This window comes from Pristis pectinata, chromosome 23, assembly GCF_009764475.1.
Source record: "Pristis pectinata isolate sPriPec2 chromosome 23, sPriPec2.1.pri, whole genome shotgun sequence".
Lineage (NCBI taxonomy): Eukaryota > Metazoa > Chordata > Chondrichthyes > Rhinopristiformes > Pristidae > Pristis > Pristis pectinata.
The window spans coordinates 655,512-674,088 of record NC_067427.1 but is presented as its reverse complement, the minus strand read 5'-3'; the positions used below and the strand labels follow the sequence as shown (position 1 = coordinate 674,088).

The 18,577-nt window shown below is 45.8% G+C and overlaps 1 protein-coding gene across 3 annotated transcripts in view; it reads left to right on the top strand.

Annotated features, from left to right (window-relative positions):
• The first annotated feature begins 4,860 nt into the window (after positions 1 to 4,860).
• The window catches only part of whrna (whirlin a), a 121,247-nt gene continuing 107,530 nt past the window's right edge, over positions 4,861 to 18,577 (top strand). For 2 of the 3 annotated variants that reach the window (XM_052037392.1, XM_052037391.1), the window contains exons 1-2: positions 5,066 to 5,199; positions 14,557 to 14,867. In XM_052037392.1, coding sequence (XP_051893352.1) covers positions 14,640 to 14,867 — 228 coding nt within the window. In that variant the 5' untranslated portion in view covers positions 5,066 to 5,199; positions 14,557 to 14,639. Of the gene's footprint in view, positions 5,237 to 6,982; positions 7,001 to 14,556; positions 14,868 to 18,577 lie in introns of all 3 variants that reach the window. The other variant, XM_052037393.1, reaches the window with a different exon arrangement.

The following is an 18,577-nucleotide window of genomic DNA, read 5'->3' as shown; positions in this document are numbered from 1 at the left end:
ATGTGTGACAAAGTTAAACGAAGCTTAAAAAACCTCGTTAAGTATTTTCAGTCAAACTAAAACAATTTATCCCTTATACTAAGGGCAAATCACAGCACTGTGGCTGGTGCTGATGTCTTGTGGAGACATGGAGTTGGTGCACAGGTGGAGTATCTCTGCGCTGCTAACCTGCTAGCCTTGAATCAGTTCTGTTTTCCTCCATTGAAAAGCCAGACTGATTACCCCTCCTGCTAGGTCAGTCTCAGCTGTAACAAACTGTCCACAATCTGACCCAGAACTTTATTCTACCCACAGTCCCATCAGCTCCCCCCAGATTCTACCATTTGCCTACAAACTAGGGGTAACCTAACTAACTTACGAACCTGCACATCTTTGGGATGTGGGAGGCAACCAGAGGAGCCAGAGGAAACCCGCACGGTCACAGGGATAGCGTGCAAACTCCACACAGACAACAATGGAGGTCATGATTGGACCCAAGATGCTGGAGCTGTCAGGCAGTAGCCTTACCAGCTGCACAACTGTGCTTTCAAACTCAGATCATTGGTGAAAATCCTGATTAAAGGTTATGGATCTGAACTGTTTACTCTCCAAAGATGCTGCTTGACCTGTTGAGTATTTCCAGCATTTTCTGTTTTTATTTCAGATTTTCAGCATCAGCGTTTCTTGCTTTGTGGTCGCTGTTTCTGAGGATGCTGTAGGCATGCACTTTAAGTTTTGTGTTCACGATAGACAGTACATGATGATCTGATGCTGCATAGATCCGCAGTGTGTATCTACAGCAAGCACCAGGACTGTCTTCTGGATAATCCCCACTTTAGTATTTAGATTCATCCACTTCCCTTGTCCCAGCAGCAGAAACATGGAAAGGATCTCCTACAGTCCACCTTAAAGAGACAGAGCAGCAAAACAGCTCAAGAACAGTGATTCTTTGCCTCATGTAGCTGGGCTCATACCACTGCACTGATGATGTCATCAGTGTTATTGTTTCAATAAAATATATATTTTTAACAGTGTTAGATATCTTTAAGTGGACAAAATAGGCATTTTGGTTAACCAGAATAGTTTTTTATTTAAAATTAATGCTTCTTTCAGGCTTTTCAAAGTTTTCCACAGTTGCAGTACACATTGTTCTGTTTGAGAGAGAGTGAGGGACTAATAGGTAGAGAAAGAGAAAGACAGAGACAGATAGAGAGCCAGAGAAAGAGAGAGAAGACAGAGATAGAGACAGACAGGCAGGCAGAGAAAGAGAGAGAGAGAAAGAGTGGGATCACTGACACATCCACCACTATCGACACTAATCTTATTGAACTGATCAGACCTCACAAAGCATCAGTTACCACTTCTACAGTTTACTACATCGGGCTATCCAAACCCATTGCTGCATTCATTTGGAACCTCAATCATCAAAGTATCAGAAGTGCATCTTAAAACATTGATGCCCTATTAGTAGCAATTCAACTGTGATGTGATCGTTCTTATCATCAGCTTTTATTGAAGTTTTCTCCACTTTTTGTCTCAAATCCTTCCTCATTATTTTTAGGCCTTTTCAACATGTCTCAGACAGACAGTAACAGTCCCAGTCAAGAGTTGGTTAGTGAGGTTTGAGATTTCACTTGCTATTGAGAAGGCCATGGAACCAAGCTAACAACAACACTGCCATCGTTGCTTTGCTGTAACCATTTTTTCCATCTTTCTGCTTTCGCTGGGCTGGAAGTTCCTGGCAGACAGTTTAAGGTCACCCCACTCTCAGGGGTTTCCTGAGTGTGAACAATGGTTTCCTGCGAAGCTGTAAATAGGCCTTCGCTTCTTCCTTCGTCACTCACTTTTCGCTCTTCACTCCTCTCTTTTCTGTTAAAGACAACATTTTTTTTACAGACTTTTTATCTCCAGGATTAAATTGCAGCAATATCCATTTTGTGATGACCTCTGGCCAACCCTGAGAAGTTAGAACCTTCACAGTATTTACACTTTTGCGCAAGTGTTCCCTTGGTTTAATTCTGGTTAATTGGCCTGAATTTGATATATTCATGAGAAAGTGGACTGGATCATTCTGAACCTGCATAATCTTTGCAGGAATGTAAGGCATGATTACAAAATTGAGACCACTGTTCACAATCAGGAAACCCCAGAGAGTAGGGTGATCTTCTTCTGTCTGCCTGTATCTCCTTGCCTTTTCCTCGAGTGCCAAAGCTCTGAAGGCTTATTACATTGGCCTCGTCCAGAAGAAAGGAACAGTTGAAGTGGAAGTTAAGAATACTTACTTTACTAAAGTAACAGTAGATTTATCTTAATACATCTGTCTGAATATGACTGTGCCGTACAAATGGCATAGTATTGGACATACACAAAACACACTTTCCATCCTCTTCAATGCTTATTGCGTATCCCTAATTATTCTTGTGAAGGTCAGTCATGGAGTCACAGTAATGCAGCACAGAAACAGGCCCTGCAGCCCAACTTGTCCTTGCCAACCAAGTTGCCTACCTGAGTTAGTCCCACTTACCTGCAACTGGCTGATTTCCCTCTAAACCTTTCCCATCCATGTATCTGTCCAAATGTCTTTTAAATGTTGTAATTGTACCCGCCTCTACCACTTCCTCTGGCAGCTTGTTCCACACACCCACCACCCTCTGTGTTAAAAACTTGCCCCTCCAATCCCTCCTTAATATTTCCCCTCTCACCTTAAACCTGTGCCCTCTAGTTTTAGACTCCCTACCCTGGGAAAAAGACTGTGCACATTCACCCTATCTATGTGCCTCATGATTTTATAAACCTCTAAAGGTCACCCTCAGCTTCCTTCGCTGCAGGGAAAACAGTGCCAGCCTATCCAGTCTCTCCATAAATCAAGCCTTTGTCCTGGCAACATCCTTGTGAATCTTTTAGTGAGAGAGATACAAGAGATATCTTTATTAGTCACATGTACATCGAAACACACAGTGAAATGCATCTATTGCGTTGAGTGTTCTGGGGGCAGCCTGCAAGTGTCGCCACGCTTCCAGCACCAACATAGCATGCCCACAACTTCCTAACCCATACATCTTTGGAATGTGGGAGGAAACCGGAGCACCCAGAGGAAACCCACGCAGACACGGGGAGAACGTACAAATTCCTTACAGACAGTGGCCAGAATTGAACCCAGGTCGCTGGTGCTGTAATAGCGTTACGCTAACTGCTGCACTACCATGCCTGCCGCCTTTTGTAGCTCAATGACATCCTTCTTATAGCTAGGCAACCAGAATTGCACATAATGTTCCAAGTGCAGTCCAATGGAGACATCCTTCCAGGTAAGGTAGCGCTTCGCCTGTGAGTCCAAGCGTGTTATTTATTGCATCTGGTGCTCCCGGTGCGGCCTCCTCTACATTGGTGAGACCCGATACAGATTGGGTGACCGCTTCGTCGAGCACTTTTGCTCTGTCCGTTGCAACAGCCAGGACCTCTCAGTAGCCGCCCACTTCAATTCTATATCCCACTCCCATACTGAAATGTCCGTCCACGGCCTCCTCTACTGCCATATTGAGGCCAGATGCAGATTGGAGGAACAACACCTCATATTCTGCCTTGGGAGTCTCCAACCTGACGGCCTCAACATCGATTTCTCTAACTTCTGGTAACCCCACTCCTTTTCCTTCCCCCACCCCCTACAACTCCTATGTCTTCCCTTATTCCTGTGGCTCCCTTCCCCCACCTTTATGACCTGCCCATCTCCTCTCCTCCCCTCCCCCATCCTTTATTCTATGGTCCACTCCCTCTCCTACTGGATTCCTTTCTCTTCAGCCCTTTGCCTCTTCTGACTATCACCTCTCCGTTTATTACATCTTCTCGCCCTCCCCCACCCACCCACCTACCTACCTACCATCTCCCTCTCACCTGAACTAGCCTATCACCTGCCTGCATGTGCTCCTGCTCCTCCTCCTCCTTCCATCCTCCTCCTCCTCCTCCCCACCGTCCTGGATAAGTGCAGTCTAACCACTGTCTTTTACAGGTTAACATGAGGTCCCAACTCCTATACTCAAGGTTTAGAGTTGGAGGATTTAGACTTGGCAACAATGAAGGAATGACAATATGTTTCCAGGTCAGGTTAGTGAATGACTTGAAGGGGAACCTGCAGGTCCAGGTTCCCCTTCAAGTCAGCTTCTGCTGACCTTGTCCTTCTTGGTGGTGGGTGTGTCTGGGCAACTTGTGTGCACCATCAGGTAAACCCAGGCCCCTGCAGGTCCACGACCGTCGAGCTCTGTTTGGGAGGTGTTATCGGAGTAGCCTTGGTGAGTAACTGCAGCCACTGTGCACGGGTGGTGGAGGGTGGGAGTGTTTTAGGAGTGGAGGGGGAGCCGGTCGAGCAGCTGCTTTGTCCAGGACGCCGTGGAGCTTCTTGAGAGCTGTTGGAGCCTCACCCACCCAAGGAAGTGGGAAGTGTCCCATCACCCTGACCTGCCAGACCCCAGCCCCTCATCTTATAACCCCCCCCGGCCCCATAACCCCCCTGACCCTATAATCCCTCTGACCCAACCCCAATCCCCTGACCCCATAACCCCCCGACCCTATAATCCCTCTGACCCAACCCCAATCCCTTGACCCCATAACCCCCTGACCCTATAATCCCTCTGACCCAACCCCAATCCCCTGACCCCATAACCCCCTGACCCTATAATCCCTCTGACCCAACCCTAATCCCCTGACCCCATAACCCCCTGACTCCAGTCCCCCCTGACCCTAATCTCCAGATTCCATTCCCTCTGACCCCACACCCCCCTCTGACCCGCCCTCACTGACAGGCTCCGCCTCTCCCGCGCTCTCGGCTCCCCGTCTCCTGGCAACAGCGTCGCTACGTCATTTCCGCGGAGCCCGGCGGGCGGTTCGCGGGCGGCTGGACCCGGGGCGATGGCGGCGGCGGCGGCGGGCGCGGTCCCGGTGCCGGTGCCGGCGGGGGCGCGCCCGCTCTCGGGCACGGTGCGCCGCCTGCACCGCGCGCTGAACGCGCTGCTGAGCGAGCGGGAGCGCGAGCGCTTCATCCACTGCCTCAACCGGTACCACTGCCGCCGCAACGTGTGCGAGCTGGTGCACAGCCTCCGCCTGCTGCTCGACACCCCCCACAAGCGGCAGCTCCTGCCCCTCCTCCGCCTCGTCATACCCCGCTCCGACCAGCTCCTCTTCGACCAGTACACGGCCGAGGGACCCTACCCCAGCTGGCCGGCCCCCGCGGTGAGTGTGGGGGGGGAGGGGGGAGGCTGTGGGGCGAGTGAGGGGAGGGGAGGGAGGCTGTGGGGCGAGTGAGGGGAGGGGGAGGGAGGCTGTGGGCGAGTGAGGGGAGGGGGAGGGAGGCTGTGGGGCGAGTGAGGGGAGGGGGGAGGCTGTGGGGCGAGTGAGGGGAGGGGGAGGCTGTGGGGCGAGTGAGGGGAGGGGGGAGGCTGTGGGGCGAGTGTGGGGAGGGGGGAGGCTGTGGGGCGAGTGAGGGGAGGGGGAGGGAGGCTGTGGGGCGAGTGAGGGGAGGGGGAGGGAGGCTGTGGGGCGAGTGAGGGGAGGGGGGAGGCTGTGGGGCGAGTGAGGGGAGGGGGAGGCTGTGGGGCGAGTGAGGGGAGGGGGGAGGCTGTGGGGCGAGTGTGGGGAGGGGGGAGGCTGTGGGGCGAGTGAGGGGAGGGGGAGGGAGGCTGTGGGGCGAGTGTGGGGAGGGGGGAGGCTGTGGGGGGAGGGGGGAGAGGCTGTGGGGCGAGTGTGGGGAGGGGGAGGGAGGCTGTGGGGCGAGTGAGGGGAGGGGGAGGGAGGCTGTGGGGCGAGAGGGGGAGGGGGGAGGCTGTGGGGCGAGAGTGGGGAGGGGGGAGGCTGTGGGGCGAGTGAGGGGAGGGGGAGGGAGGCTGTGGGGCGAGTGAGGGGAGGGGAGGGAGGCTGTGGGGCGCGTGAGGGGAGGGGAGGGAGGCTGTGGGGCGCGTGAGGGGAGGGGGAGGGAGGCTGTGGGGCGAGAGGGGGAGGGAGGCTGTGGGGCGAGAGGGGGAGGGGGGAGGGTGTGGGGCGAGAGTGGGGAGGGGGGAGGCTGTGGGGCGAGTGAGGGGAGGGGGAGGGAGGCTGTGGGGCGAGTGAGGGGAGGGGAGGGAGGCTGTGGGGCGCGTGAGGGGAGGGGGAGGGAGGCTGTGGGGCGAGAGGGGGAGGGAGGCTGTGGGGCGAGAGGGGGAGGGGGGAGGCTGTGGGGCGAGAGTGGGGAGGGGGGAGGCTGTGGGGCGAGTGAGGGGAGGGGGAGGGAGGCTGTGGGGCGAGTGAGGGGAGGGGAGGGAGGCTGTGGGGCGCGTGAGGGGAGGGGGAGGGAGGCTGTGGGGCGAGAGGGGGAGGCTGTGGGGTGAGTGTGGGGAGGGGGGAGGCTGTGGGGTGTGTGGGGAGGGGGGAGGCTGTGGGGCGAGAGTGGGGAGGGGGGAGGCTGTGGGGCGAGGGGGGGGGGGGGGGAGGCTGTGGGGCGAGAGGGGGGAGGCTGTGGGGGGGGAGGGGGGGAGGCTGTGGGGGAGGGGGGAGAAGCTGTGGGGGGAGGGGGAGAGGCTGTAGGGTGAGTGTGGGGAGGGGGGAGGCTGTGGGGTGAGTGTGGGGAGGGGGAGGCTGTGGGGTGAGTGTAGGGAGGGAGGGGGGAGGGTGGTGCGAGTAGAGGGAGGGGGCAGGTGGGTGAGGGAAAGGGGGTGTAGGGTATGAGGGGAGGGAAGGGGTGGGTGGGGAGGGAGGGCGAGAAGTGTGACTGGGGATGGATAGCAGGGAAGAGGTGGTGTAGGGGAGAGCGAGAGGTTAGAGGTTTATTATTGGTTTATTATTGTCACTTGTACTGAGGTACAGTGAAAAGCTTGTCTTACAAACCAATCATACAGGTCAATTCATTACACAGTGCAGTTACATTGTCAGTACAGAGTGCATTGATGTAGTACAGGTAAAAACAATAACAGTACAAAGTGTCACAGCTACAGAGAAAGTGCAGTGCAATAAGGTGCGAGGTCACAACAAGGTAGATCGTGAGGTCATAGTCCATCTCATTGTATAAGGGAACCGTTCTATAGTCTTATCCGGGAGTCGGGCAAGAGGAGCTGGAGATGAGGGTCATGTTGCAGGGCGAGGGACAAGAGGTGGACAATGGGGTGGAGTGAGGGGTGAGGAGAGCAGAGGACAAGGGTTCATGGGAGCAAAGGGAACAGGAGGATTGGTGAGGGTGGGGGGTGTTTAAGGAAGAGGTACTGGAGGGTGGGATTAGGCTGAAAGCTCTTTTTGGATGATTCTGTGCATTGTGGGGTAAATGGTCTTGTGCACTGTAAATATTCTGCAATGATACAAGTCCTAACTGGTCTCTGCACAGCAAACAGCTGCAAACACATAATGAGCAGATAATCTCTCTCGCAGATATTAATTGAGAGGTTAATATTGGTCAGAAAACAGAAAAATAGTGCTGAGGGATCTTTCCATGTACACCAAAAAGAGTAGAAAGGATCATGGATTTAGGTGTTATCCAAGTGAGAGAACCTATGACAGTGCAGCACTCTCTTGGCACCGAGTAACAGCCTGGACTTTACTGCTTGTGTATTGGGAACAGGCCTTTAGCCCACAAGGTTCTGACCTGAGGGGTGACTGCTGCCCAAAAGGGAAATAGGGACAATCCTGGAAACTGTAGAGCAGTGAATCTCACATCAGTGGTAGGGAAGCTATTGGAGAGGATTCTTAGGGATAGGATTTATGAGCATGTGGGAAAACATGGGCTAGTTAGGGACAGTCAGCATGGCTTTGTGCAGGGCAGGTCATGTCTTATGACTTGAGGTTTTATTTTGAGGAGGTGACAACTGTGATTGCAGGTAGGGAAGTGGATGTTGTCTACGTGGATTTTAGTAAGGCATTTGACAAGGTCCTTAATGATAATTTTATCCAGAAGATTAAAATGCATGGGTTAGGGTTAGGGTGTGGCTGATGGGTCTTATTCCAGCTGGAGTCTGTGGCTAGTGGTGTTCCGCAGGTACCTGTACTGGGACCTCTGCTGTTTGTGATATATATAAATGACTTGGATGAAAATGTGGATGGGTGGGTTAGTAAGTTGCAGATGACACAAAGATTGGTGGCATTGTGGATAGTGTAGAATATTGCGAAAGGCACAGCAGGATATAGACCAGTTGCAGATATGGGTGGAGAAATGGAGTTTAATCCAGCCAAATGTGAGGGGTTGCATTTTGGGAGATGAATGTAAAGGGAAAGGGCACAGTTAATGGCAGGACCCTCAACAGCATTGATGTGGAGAGGGATCTTGGAATCGAAGTCCATAGCTCCCTGAAAGTGGCCACACAAGTTGATAGGGTGGTAAAGAAGGCATACGGCACACTTACCTTTATTAGTCGAGGCATTGAGTTCAAGAGTCAGGAAGCTTATGTTGCAGCTTTATAAAACTCTGGTTAAGCCACATCTGGAGTATTGCATTCAATTCTGATCGTCCCATTACAAGAAGTATATCGAGGCTTTGATGAGGGTGCAGAAGAGGTTTACTGGGATGCTGCCTGGATTAGAGGGCATATGCTATAAGGAGTGGTTGGACAAACTTGGGTTGTTTTCTCTGGAGCAGCTGAGGGGAGACCTGATAGAATATTATAAAATTATGAGAGGCATCGATAGAGTAGACAGTCAGTATCCTTTTACCAGGGTCGAACTGTCTAATTCTAGAGGGCTTGCATTGAAGGTGAGAAGGGGAAAGTTCAAAGGAGATGTGCAAGGCAATTTTTGTTTTAGAGTGGTGGGTGCCTGGAATGTGCTGCCAGGGATGGTGGTGGAGGCAGATATGATAGTGGAATTTGAGTCTGTTAGGTGAATATGCAGAGAATGGAGGGATATGGGCCATGTGCATGTAGATAGGATTAACTGCCAATAGCTTAATTAGTTCGGCACAGCATCTTGGGCCAAAGGGCCTGTTCCTGTGCTGTACTGTCCTATGTTCTAATATGTTGTTTTAACATTGAATAGTTCACAGTCGTTCTAGGAATTTATATTGTATAATTCGATCTATCTTCAAAAGCACAAGCTGTTGTATCATTGTTCTTGCAATGTTTTATCACTGTTGTATAATTGAGAAGAAAGATTGGTCAGAGATGGATGCATAATATGTTTAAAACGTTTCTAAAAGTACATTTTAAACATTCCTAACACAATTTCATGGGAATGCTTTGGAAACTGGTCCAAAGCTTTCATTATTTTTGCAGATAAATAGAAATGAGGAAGTTCCTCCCCACCTTAAATATTAGACTGCAATAGGCAGGCATGCTTGGTTGACCAGCCTTGTCTGTGGATACATTCCAGTCTTCCACCTGGGCCATTAGATTGAGAATTGCAGACTGTTGCACATTTGATCAAGGAATAAGTGCGTCAAGACTGCTGCAGGCACCTGGCAGTTGCTGTATGATCGGTTACAGGGTGGCAGTTAGAAAAAGACAAAGTTTCTCACTCAGTCCAAGAGGGCAAGTACTGTTAGTGCACATGTTATCTGTGCAGTAAATTAAAGAGAATCAGGAGAGAGCAGTTTGCATTCTTAACTAATGTACTGATGTAGCTTTTGCTTTCAGGTTAGCAGAAACTGAGATATATTCCAGTTACAACTGATGACATAAATTTTTGGCCGCTGGTGAGAGGAAGTTGCAGTTGAAATAATTTGAGTAGTTTTAGCAGGGGAGAGAGCTTTTCCTGCAAAATTGACTCCCATTTGTCACAGATAAACTTGTAGCTTCTGTCACAAAACAAAAGGTGGAAATGAAAGTATTGGTTTTGCACAGTCAGCAGTCTTCCAAAGCTCGACTTGGAGAATTTTTCTTGATTTTGCTGTGTGAATGTATGTGTGTGCATAACATACAGTTTCAAGAGCTTAGAGATAGAAAACGTAGAATGCATTTTAAATTCCCCAATATATGCCTTTCATGACAAACAAATTACGTTCCTGTTATTAGATATGAACAGGATCAGTAGACTGCTCAACAAAGAGTTCCAAAGATTCATGATGTACTGAGAGAAAATCTCACCTCATCTGTCTTAAATGGGCACACTTAAGCTCTGGATTTTCCCACTGTCAAGACCCATCAAGATCTTGTTTGTTTTCATCAAGATCCCGTTCACTCTTCTAAATTTCACCAGATACAAGCCAAACCTATCCAACTTTCCTCATAATTTACCATAACTATTCCAAGTATTAGTGTAGTAAACCTTCTCTGAATTACTTCCAGTGCATAATCTTGATAGTTTATTAGTTATAATCAGCTGTTTAATCACCTTCACCAACAATGTGTGAAGGATGTAATAGGAAGTGAACATTTAATGTATTTGGCAGATGATGTGCAGATTAGTACGTTTTGTAGATGGGCAAAATCGTCAGCACCTATGTAGTGGGCTGAAGGGCCTGTTGGTGCTGTACATCTCTATGACTCCGATTCTAATTCAGAAGAGATCTCTATATCTGAGAATGTGCAATTCTCAAGCATAGAGTGATTGCATACAGGAAATGCTCAAAATATTCAGTGTGTCAGGCAGCATTTGGAGAGAGAAACAATTTCAGGTTGAACACCTTTCATCAGAACTTTATAATAAAAGCAGAAAATGCTGGAAAACACTCAGCAGGTCTGCTAGCATTTGTTGAAAGGAAAAGTTCTGATGAAGGGTCTTCAGTCTGAAATGTTAACTCTGTCTCTTCCTACAGATGCTGCCTGACCATCAGATTGTTTCTAGCAATTTCTGTCTTTTTCAGATTTCCAGCATCTGCAGGGTTTTGATTTACAAGCAGAGAAAACTGTAGGGGAAAAGCTGATAGATGCATTTAAGAGGAGGGTGGATAAGGATGTGATGGAGAGGGGATTGGAGAACACTGGACGAATGAGGAAATGGGACCACAAACACCAGGATGAACTGGTTGAGTGGAATCTTGGTTCAGTCCAGCACATTCTGTTACATTTTGTCAAATCACTGTCCAAGTATTAATGAAGGCATTAAGTTGTTTAGGGCAAATAGGTTATAGTCTTCAATAACTGTTAGAGAGGAATGTCATTTGAATGTATAAAACATTCATCTGCTCTTTATCATCAAGCATTATTTATAGACTTAAGTTACCAGCTAATTTTCAGTTACATGTGTGAACCTTCTGCCAGTATCAAGTACCAAGAGAAATCTCTTCCAGTGAGATATGAGAATTAGTGCTCAGCCACAAATAACGTCATTGTTGAACAATCACTGAGAATAACTAAGAAGAACTTGTTGTCTGTGAGAGGTCCACTAAAATGTCAGACTACCTCATACATCCATCCTTCAACAGGGAGTACCCTAAGTGCTGAGCATCACATTTCAAAGCCCTTTACAGCCTTTACAATATATCCTTGAAGTGAACATACAGGATGTCATGGCTTGTAGGAAACAAAGCAATTAATTTGTGTACAGCAAGAGCCCACATTAAGGAGAAATGACCAAATGATTAATTTTATCCATGAGGTTGGAGATGATTATTCTCTTGAATATCAAAAAAAAACTCCCCTGATCTTTGAACAGTTCTATGGGACCTTCTGCATCCACCTGAGAGGGCAACCAAGGCCACTGTCAAAGGTATCTTCTGAAAGATGGCAGCTCCAGCAGCACATCAGTCTTTCAGCACTTTGCTAAAATGTCTGACTGGGCTGTATGTTCAAGTCTGTGGAGTGGAATATGATTCCAGGCCAATCTGAGCTGGTTGCTGGAGAGATATCACAGGGCTAACCCCAGATGGTGGAGGTTGTGGACCTGCAGGCCATGTTTAGAATGAGATAGTGGAGTGAAACTGAGATAGTTGACTCCTGATTCTTTGAGGTTGGTTTGAAATTGCAAGTTAAGAGGTACATGAAAAAATATTGAGCGTTCAAAAGCACAGAGCCTTTTCTTTAAGATGTAAGTTGTTCTCGCCATGACACGAGAAGGTGTTTGCAGAGTTTTAGAATGTGCTAGCCGTGGCTCAGTTGGCAGCAGCCACAACAGCTTTTATTTGTATCACACATTCAATGCAGTAAAACGTTCCAACATTCAGGGGACTGATGTCAAACAAAGTTGACACTGAATCATTCAAGGCATATTTCTTAAGTTGAGCAAATAGCTGTTCAAAGAGCTTGTTATAGAGAGTCTCGAAGGAGGGTGTTGGAGAAGTTTAGGAAAGGAATCCCAGAGCTTAGGGCTTCAACATAGCCACCAAGAGTGGGAATGATCAGAAGCTGGAAACTGGTGAAGCCCAGATAACCTGGGTGTTCTGGGTATGAGGGAGAATACAAAGAAAGTGATGCATAAGTTCTTAGATGAAATTTAAAATTATTCTCTCTTTTTTTAAAAAAAAGAGGCAACGTGCATTAGCAAGCACATGAGATTTTTGCAATTTAGCCCATAGAAATGGGTGATAGTTGTTTACCTCCTTACAATCTTAGTGATGTTATACATATGTAATCCAGCCACATCTTGAGGTCAGCTTGCTAAAGTTTCCAACATTCTGAATCCAAACATTGTGGTTAAAATCACCTTTGAGAGGTTTGAGTGAATATTTCCAATGCTGTCTTGAGAGGATGCTGTACTGCCAGAGATGCAACAAATGTACATATGTTTAATTATGATTCAATCAAGTCCCCTCTCACGCTTCTAAAGTCCAGCAGATACAGGCCTAGCCTCCAATCATTCCTCAAATGACAACTTACATTTTGGGTATTAAACCACCTCTGAGCTGCTTCCAGAGCATTAACACCATTCCCTAAATAAGGAGACAGTACTCCAGGTGTAGTCTCACAATGCCCTGTGTAACTGAAGCATAACACCTTAATTTGTTTTCAATTTACTTTCTGTTAGCTTTCTCAATTATTTGCTATTCCTGCATACTGGCCTTTTATGAATCATATACAAGTATACATATGTCCCTCTGCATGTCAGAGCTCCACGACCTCTGATTATTTAGTCATAGAGCCGTACAGTACAGAAACAGCCCTTCTGCCCAACTCATCCATGCTCTCAGTGATGCCGATCTACACTAGTCCCATTTGTCTGCATTAGGCCCATATCCCTGTATTCCTTTTCTATCCACGTACCTGTCCAACTGTCTTTTTAAACATTATAATTGTATCTGCTTCTACCACTTCCTCTGGCAGCCCCATATCCCCACCACCCTCTGTGTGGAAAACTTACCCCTCAGATCTCCTTTATTTTTCTCCCCTCTTGCCTTAAATCTGTGCCCTCTTGTTTTAGACTCATCTGTAGGAAAAAGACTGACCATTTATCCTACCTATGCCCCTCATAATTTTATAAACCTCTATACAGTCACCCTTCAACCCTCCAACATTCCAGTGAGAATAAACCCAGCCTGTCCAATCTCTCCTTATAAGTAAAGCCCTTCATTCAAGGCAACATCCTAGTGAATCACTTCTGCACCCTTCCAGTGCTACCACATTCTCCTTGTAATGTGCCAATCAGAACTGTACACAATACTCCAAGTGCTACCTAATCAATGATTTGCATTGCTGTAATATGACATCCTAACTCTTGTGCTCATTACCTTGCCTGTGAAGCAAGCATGCCAAATGCTTTTTTCACTACCCTAACCACCTATGTCACCATTTTCAGTGAGCTATGAACTTGCACCCAATGTCATTCTGTCAATCAACTCACCTGAGGTCCCTGCCACCTACTGTATATGTCAGCTAGTATTTGACATCCCAAGATGCATCACCTCAGGCTTGTCTGGATTAGATAGTACATTTTTTATTCTTCCTGTCTAATTGGACGATTTATATCTTCCAACATTATATTCCATTTGCCAGATCTATGTTCTCTCACTGAACCTACCTATATCCTTTTGTAGTCTCTGTCTATACTCTTCACAACTTACTTTCCCATTATCTTCATGTCATCAGCAAATTTAGCAATCATACTTTTACTGCTTCATCCCAGTCATTTATTTAAGTTGTAAAAAGTTGAGGCCTGAACACTGACCCCGTCACACACCATTCAATATACCTTGCTGACCTGACCCATTTATGCTTGATTTCTGCTTCCTGTTAGCTAGTCAATCATCTCAACACATCAATGTTACTATCTACACCTGGACTTTTATTTTCCACAATCAGCTTTTATATTCGCACCTTATCAAATGCCTTCTGAATACCTAACTATAGTATATCCACTGGTTTTCCTTTATCCACAGCCCATATTATTTAAAGAAATCCAATAAGTTGATCGTGCAAGTTCCGTTTCACAAAACCATGTCACTTTTCATCATGGGTATCAAACCGAAGGCTGGTCTGCTCCCTGAGATGAATGTAAAGGTGTTGCTGACACTATTTGGATCAAGTACGGGCAAGTTCACTTTGGTGACCTAACTAAAGTTTTATCCCTGAGTTAGCATCAGTGAAACTGATTATCTGGTTGTTAACTTGCTGTGCACAAATTACAGCTGTGTTCCCTACACTATAACTTAACAACCCTTTTAAAAAGTACTTGATTAGGTGTAACCACCTTGGGATGAGGGGAGGCCATTGTATTCTACCTGCATCAGATTGTCTCTTTATAACACCATTCTTTTTTTTCCCCTAGCCACTGGATTCCCCAGTTGTGGCCCAGGACATGTAAACTTCAGCACTGATCAATGGACAGCTCCTCTCTATCAAAACTGGGCGATGAAAGAAAATTATGGAGAGATCAGGCAGGTGGCACTGAAAAGAAACAAAACTCATGAGGGTTTAGGCTTCAGCATCCGAGGTGGCTCAGAAAATGGGGTCGGGATCTATGTGTCTCTTGTTGAACAAGGCTCCTTGGCTGAAAAAGAGGGACTTCGGGTAGGAGATCAGATTTTGCGAGTGAATGACAAGGTGTTTGATAAAGTCACTCACGCAGAGGCTGTGAAGGTAAGTGTTTCAATTGAAATGGCAAAGCATGATCAGCACACCAGGCAGTCAACCTTTTTCACTTTTAAAACATTGGATCTCAGTTAAATAGGTATTTGTTATATACTTATGAAATTTGAACAAGTTCATACAAATGACCATCAGAATTGTGCTTCTGTTTTGTGTGGAATTCATTCCATGATGGTGGATACAATGGCCTAATGTTGCAGAAGCTGATTTTCAGGCACTGATTGAACCTACGTCAGCTAAATCCTAACCAGAGTTAGGGCTGGACAATAAATGCTGGCCTTGCTAATAGCACTTGCGTCCAAAGAATGAGCAATAATAAGGAAAGAAGTTAAATAACAGGAAAATTACCAGCCTTGAAATTTATTTAACACAAAATTACCTTGTGTACAAATTATATGACAATGAAAACAACATTTAATTTCTTACATCATTTTTCTAACCATTAATCAGAACAAATTGTTCAAGTGGGGAGCCATCAGATATAAAGTTCAATAACTTGTATGCTGAAATTCAAAGTGAAATCATCAGCTTCCCAAAGCAGTTAATTTCTGTGTAGTTAGTGATTGTGATTTCTGGGATTAGTTCATGGATTGCAAAGTCATTTAGTCCCATACTCTGTGTGTGACTACACTTTAAATACTCATTGAAGGCAACTGTTCAGAAACTTTAGATTTTAGAAAATGTTATTGGATTTACTTAGAATCAAAGTGAGACTCATCTCAATGGCATACTGTAATCATCCTCATTGTCTTTAGATTCGAGTTAAAACTGGTTTGTAAATTAGCTGAAATGCTGTTATCCTGGTTGTTGTCACGTTAATTCCCCACTTCAGAGCTGATTATTTTGCAATAGGTAGTGTCTCTTTAATCTTTTATTGACAAAACTGGAAACTATCATCTTTAGTGAAAAGAAATATGTTGAAGTAACATTCTCTTTTTTCTTACAGAAGACTTGTGGCAATTCTAACCATGTTAATGTAAACAATGTGCAATCAATAAAGTCACTGTACACTAAGAGTTTTCAAAATGATCTAATTGAATATACATCACAACATATGTGCACAAGATTTTGCAATGCCTTTTGTGATGAATAGTTTTAAGCTCTCTTTCTTGAGTTTCACCCCCCACCCCCTGAAGCCATTATCTAGGGCACATACTGTATGTTCTTGCTCTAGCTGTCCCAAGTGCCCATTTTCCAAAGGGCAGTTCCTTCTGCCTCTTTGCAGCCCCATTCTGAGGTGATTGAGACTACAAACTCTATTGAGTTTCTAAATCCTAATCCAGGGTTACCGAGGCCAATTAAATGATATCTTGTGGGGCATAGTTATGGACAACACAAAATGTTCCGTGAAATCCTAACTGGAGAAGTGTAATCTTTAAGAAAAATATTCTCCAGATGTTCACATCTGGCCAACTGCACACAAGCAAACTCAGAATTTTTCTGTTGTGATTCAGCTGGCTGGATTCGATTCAGTTTTTGATACTTGAGAATGAATCAGATAGCCAGCAATGTGAACATCAATATTAAAGAAGAATTGAAAATTGAGGGACTAGGAATTCATGCACTTATAACTTACAGAGATAATTAAATTTACTTGCCATGTGCTTGTGATGCTGCTGCAAGTAAGTTTCTCATTGTGCCTGTGCACACATGTACTTGTGCATATATCAATAAACTCGACTTTGACTTTTTGACTTCGATGAGTGACGTTCAATTTTTCATTTTGATAATATTAACTCAGATTAGATGAAGTCAAATTAAATTATTCTATCATCCATGAATATAAACTCAAAGCATCATCTTGAATGATGTACTTAGAACTAATAGGAATACTCTGACTCTGAATGATGTTGCCATTGGGTCAGGCTTTTTGACTTGGATTTCAGACCTGCCACATATCATTGAATATAAACCTAAAAAGAATGATTTATTCAGACAAGGATGAAGTTGCTTGAATCTTCCTGGAAATTTCATTTGGAAATGATAGAATTTAAGTATGAAACTAACGTCAATCAGTTGTGTGCATATTTTAAGCATAAGTGCAAGCCAAGTTGTGGTGGCAGTTTATGCCCTTGTTCATTAAAGGAGGGGGCTCCACTCCAAATTCTCAAAGGCGGTTTGAGAGCTTCAAGTTCCTAGGAGTGAACATCACCAACAGCCTGTTCCTGGTCAAATCACGTAGATGCCACGGCCAAGAAAGCTCACCAGCGCCTCTACTTCCTCAGGAGGCTAAAGAAATTCAGTTTGTCTCCTTTGACTCTCACCAACTTTTACCGATGCACATAGAAAGCATCCTCTATGGATGTATCACGGCAACTGCTCTGCCAGGACCGCGAGAAATTGCAGGGAGTGTGGACACAGCCAGCACATCATGGACACCAGCCTCCCCTCCTTGGACTTTACCTCTCGCTGTCTTGGTGAAGCAGCCAGCATAATCAAAGACCCCACCCACCGGGTCATTCTCTCTTCTCTCCTCTTCCATTGGGTAGAAGATACAGGAGCCTGAGGGCACATACCCACCAGACTTAAGGACAGCTTCTACCCCACTGTGATAAGACTATTGAATGGTTCCCTTATACGATGAGATGGACTCTGACCTCACGATCTACCTTGTTGTGACCTTGCACCTTATTGCACTGCACTCTCTCTGTAGCTGTGACACTTTACCTGTGCTGTTATTGTTTTTACCTGTACTACATCAATGCACTCTGTACTAACTCAATGTAACTGCACTGTGTAATGAATTGACCTGTACAATCGGTATGCAAGACAAGTTTTTTCACTGTACCTCAGTACAAGTGACAATAATAAACCAATACCAATGCCAGTTGCGGTTGGGGGTAAACAATAAATCCTGGCCTAAAGACAGTGTCATACAATGTCTAAATCATTGGAAGTGAGGGAAATTGATACCAAGAGAGCAATCAGTACAAATAATTAATCTGTAGGTTTAAAGAGGATCTAAAACAAGGAGCCCAAGATGGAGAGGAACAGGGATCCGGGAGGACGTTCCAGGGAGTAGAACTTGGTTAGCTGCAAGAGTAACTGCCATTGGTGGCATGATGTTGATGTGAATTCACAGGAGGTTGGAATTGGAGGCTGGGGAGTTTGAGGTGAAGAATTGAAGGGCTGGAGGAGTGAAGGAGGTTAGAGGGCTGAGCCACGAGAGGTTTAAACATGAATGTGAGTTTTAAATCTGAAGGACTAGGGAGCTAGGAAGAAATAAATAGTTTGTGTTTTAAATTCTTTTCTCAACCTTGGAAGCTCCCAGAGCATTTACATCTAATGAAGTACTTTGAAATGTTGTTATTATTGAAATGCATGTATTGCCAGATCTAATTTTTGCCAGCAATGTGATAATTGCCAGGTAATCTGTTTTAGCAATGTTGATTGAGATGTATGTCCTGAGGATAATTCTCCTACTCCGTGCACAGAATCTTTTGTAACCACTGGACTGGCAGAAGCAACAGCAGCAATTTGCATTTGTATAGCTCCAATTATATAGTAAAGTTTCCCAAGTGACTTAAGAGTTAGCAAAAAAATTTGACACAACTCTCAGAACAAGAAATTAGGATGGGTAATTCAAAGCTTGGTAAAACTGGTAGACTCCAGGAGTATACAGAAGAAGAAAGAGGGAGAGTCAGAGATTCAGGTAGGAGATTCCAGACTTGAGGTCATGAAAGCAGAAGGCATCATTTGCA